The sequence below is a fragment of the Acyrthosiphon pisum genome, chromosome A3 (genome assembly GCF_005508785.2).
Source record: "Acyrthosiphon pisum isolate AL4f chromosome A3, pea_aphid_22Mar2018_4r6ur, whole genome shotgun sequence".
Taxonomy (NCBI): domain Eukaryota; kingdom Metazoa; phylum Arthropoda; class Insecta; order Hemiptera; family Aphididae; genus Acyrthosiphon; species Acyrthosiphon pisum.
This window is the reverse complement of record NC_042496.1, coordinates 32468770-32472844: the sequence shown is the minus strand read 5'-3', so window position 1 is coordinate 32472844 and position 4075 is coordinate 32468770. Positions and strand designations below refer to the sequence as shown.

The 4075-nt window shown below is 26.6% G+C and overlaps 3 protein-coding genes across 8 annotated transcripts in view; 1 reads left to right on the top strand and 2 right to left on the bottom strand.

The window, feature by feature from the left end:
- Nucleotides 1–2272, top strand: part of Obp1 (odorant-binding protein 1) — a 6148-nt gene extending 3876 nt beyond the window's left edge. For 3 of the 5 annotated variants that reach the window (XM_008188918.3, XM_008188917.3, XM_016807731.2), the window contains 2 exons: nt 524–600; nt 1755–2030. In XM_008188918.3, the coding sequence (XP_008187140.1) occupies nt 524–600; nt 1755–1790 (113 nt within the window). In that variant the 3' untranslated portion in view covers nt 1791–2030. Of the gene's footprint in view, nt 1–523; nt 601–1754 lie in introns of all 5 variants that reach the window. The other 2 variants (NM_001160055.1, NM_001160054.1) reach the window with 1 other exon arrangement.
- Nucleotides 1–4075, bottom strand: part of LOC100573428 (peroxidasin homolog) — a 459362-nt gene that overhangs the window by 240547 nt on the left and 214740 nt on the right. The gene's annotated exons all lie outside the window — the stretch shown is intronic.
- LOC103308994 overlaps nt 3509–4075 on the bottom strand; it is a 2993-nt gene continuing 2426 nt past the window's right edge. The window contains exon 3 of the mRNA XM_029491487.1: nt 3509–3549. Coding sequence (XP_029347347.1) covers nt 3509–3549 — 41 coding nt within the window. The remainder of the gene's footprint in view (nt 3550–4075) is intronic.

Here is a 4075-nt window from a genome sequence, read left to right as displayed (position 1 = left end):
TACTAAGAAAAATATTCTGCTTTGGAATATACAATTAAAACCCTATGTTGTCATTCAAAAAAGTAAAAAACTTAAAAAATTATAAGGATAAAAAATATTTAAAAATATAATTTTTTAAGAAAAATGTTGTTTTATAAGCGACTTAAAACTATGTAAAAAAATATTTTAAAAAAATTTTGCACTTTTTAAATAATGAGTGTTGTTTGATAAATAATCACCCAGTATATAATATAAACTACCATGGAGATATAATTGATTAGGTACACGATATACATTTTGCACCTTAAAACATTTATTTACTCAAAAATGTAATACTTTCATTTTAAATTTCAATTTTTTGAAATTTTTAAAAATTCGTGGTTGATTATACATTATATTTTTAGAATACCGTTTAACACGTTTACTTAATTAACACATAATATTGTCTATTTAAATATGTAAATTAAACAGGCATTAGGTACATACTATTTTATCATTTCCTGGTGGTGAATTTAATATAATATTTTGTTGTGTGTGACCTTAGTTGCAGATGAGTCGGAGACTGATGAGTGTGAGTTAGCCGCAACCTTAGTTACTTGCATAGTGTTAGAAGCCAACAAGGTAAGTTTCTAATACTTGAATTCATATTTCCCCTTAGCCTTAGATGCGTTACGTATTATACAAAGTCAAATTAAGGATTGTTTGGATTCAGAATGGGTTTCTCAAACTTTCGATATAATTAAAAAATCAAAGTGCCAGTTCTAAATTCTTTTAATCAAATTACATAAGTGATGTTATAAAATGTTTTATCAACAATTACATTATTAATATTATACACGGTTGTCGGGTTGATATTAACTATTTTTAATTAACTATGTTTAACAACTATTTTGTAGGAATTTTTCATCACAAAATTAAATACATTTTTTGTTTAGTGTATCATTAGATAACTGATTTAAATGTACAAAAAATTATGAAATTGCATTAAAACATAATTAAAAATAATAATTTAGCTCTAGTAAATGAAAAATATACCAACTATTTCAACTTAAAAGTATTACCTAATAAATTTATTAAACTTTAGATCAGTGTAGTTAATAAAGTAGCGAACCAAAATTGGTAATTTGTCCATCTGAGTTTTCATTAAAAGTTCTACAAGAATCTATTAAAACATATATACTCTGTCTCACGAGAGATTATTCCGGTTCTGCGCATCCCCCCGCGTCAGCCTTCTACCGAAACTGGTTCCCCTATGGTAGGATTTTACGCGGGGACGCGCAGCAAAACCGATTTTGGTCGAGTCACGGCATGATCTCTCGTGGGCAGAGGTGGGACAGAGTATAGTTGTACCATTTAAAAAAATAAAGTTAATTTTACTATTGATACAGCTATGTGTTGAATAATTTTGAAATTGTGATAAAGAAAATGTTCAGTTAAAATGAAAAAAACATGCATTTTTCGCTTTTTTGAAATTCCATACTATCGATCATTAATCATTAGAAAACCACCAAAATATTTTTTGGAGAAAGAGCGGGCCCCTAAATCTCGCACTGAAACCCTGCAGCCCTCTCCCTCTAGAACAACTTATCAGAGACTGCTGACTGGTCAGATAAACAAATTTAAGATTTCAACGTTTGTGGATGTGTATACGTCTTAAATCGTACTTGAAAATACTGTAAATCAATAAAACGACAGTTGAACGATATCTGTACGACTATAATGTGTTTTTATTGTAATATCATTATTGTGATTAATGATTTGGAATTTTGTTACAGGCGGGTCTAGTCGATGATCCTGCACGTCAGATTTAGAAAATTCATCAGAAATATAATGTAAACCATTTTCGTTGGTTGTATGATTATTTAATTGATTAAACCTTAATGTATGTTTTAAATACATATATCTGTCACTTCATATTTATATATTTTTAATGATTCCATTTATAATTCTATATATAACCGAGCTATATTTTGTTATATTATATATTATATTTTGTTCAAATAAAGTAGGTTAGAGAATAAAGAGATATGTTTAATTTAGTCAGAAACAAACGTTTATTGTGTTATATTATTATTTCAATTTTATTTGTTGGAATACATTTACATGACGGTATTAAATACCTTCTACGTTCCTAACAATTAACATCATAAATATTATATTCTAATCATTATTATTATTATATTATGAAGAATAAAACTGGACATTTAAATCTTTGTTAAAATCGTTACTTAAAATATATATTACCTATGTTATCTATGTTTTGACGAATCATAATAAATGAATGCTCATAAATTGTCTATGATTTAATATTCTTAAAGGTATCTGATTTTAATTGTTTTGATACATTTAGTCATGTAAGCAACGGGAATAGGTAAATGTATATAAAAATACTTTTCAACATAAATTGTTGCTGACATTTATAAGTTATTGGCAAAGCCACTGGTGTGTTTTAAATCTATCTAAATAACCATGAACATTTTATACGTCATGCACACAATTCATTTTTTGTAGCAATAATTGTATAAACGTTACATGTTTGTTTAAGTTGTGGTATTGGTTTTCAATTTTTCAAAACTTTAATATTTTATTTCATATATATGATACTATGCTATAATTATTCATTCAACATTTATGAACTATTTGTGATGGAATATATTTAACAAATATAATGAACTGAACTCATAGGTTGGATTAAAATATAAATTCGATCTGTTTAAAATTCCCGGTTTTCTATAATTTCCTCGATAATTTCTTTTATTACTAAAAAAAATTACTTGGGATTTTTTAATTTTGACCCACCAAAGTACAAACTAAATTCATTTACTTATTAGAAAATATATTTAAGTTTAAAATCTAAGCATAATTTTACTGCTCCAAAATGTGATGACCAACACAAAAAAAATTACATCATCGTAAAATCAATACATTCATCGCTTTGCTCAAAATCTACAATGTGTTGATACCAATTAAAGTACTAAACAGTGTTTTTATTTAAAATATTTTTTTGAGGATTTTTCATTCAAATTATAATAATTAAAAATTGTTTTTCTTCACTCTTATAGTTGAATTATATTGAAAACTTAACAAATATTATCAACAAACAATAAGGAAAAAGTATGAAAAGGTAAAAATTATATTTTTTTAACTAGCCGAAATTAATTAATTAAACATTTATTACTTATAATAACAATATTTAAAAATATTAACATCTTTATAAAATCAATACGCCATATTATTAGTTTGTTCATTCTATAAAACTGACATTCAAATTGTTTAAATTATTAAATGTGTTTTACATGCGTTCTATTATTTATATTTTATAATACATGAAAACCTCAGAATTACAATAAATAAGTTATACTTATACTATTAATAAACATTAATTTATCTTGTTTGAAACAGCTGGTATATGTAGATTATATAGGTAATACGTGTTCACTATAAAATTTATAAGATTATAGTCAAGGTCCAATAGTGCAGATTGACAAAATTATATCGAGTCCCTCGAAAAATTAAAAATGTTATTTGTTTACCATTCCAAAATGTACGTTTCCAGGTAGTTTTTATAATCTGGAATATGTTTAAATTAAATAGAATCAATAAAACAAATTGTTTAAATATTCCGGAATGTTATCGTAATTTTGATCTACATATAAATATTCAGAATGTTCATAATAAATTTATAACCTATACTATACGTCTATACGTAGATGCAGATATTTCGTGTGTAGGTACAATACTACATTGTATGTAAATACAAAATATTGATAGGAAATGGTTGACAAATACATATCTATAAGATATCCACCTGATTCTTTACAACTTGTAAATATATTCAACAAAGAAAATAAAAATGTGATAAGTATAATCAGACAATATATTAGCTACTGTGCGGTTGACGGCTGCACCTGTAAAGCCGGTGACGGATACGTGCGCGCACGGACGGCGGCTAACACGTTACGCGCCGGGCGTGTAGTTACTTATGTCGTACCTGTCGATAACCCTGTAAGGAGGGATAGTGGACTGTAACTTAAATGGCGTTGGATAGGAGCTGATTGAAAATAAGAAAAACTTAAATACTATGGTGATGGGTGGC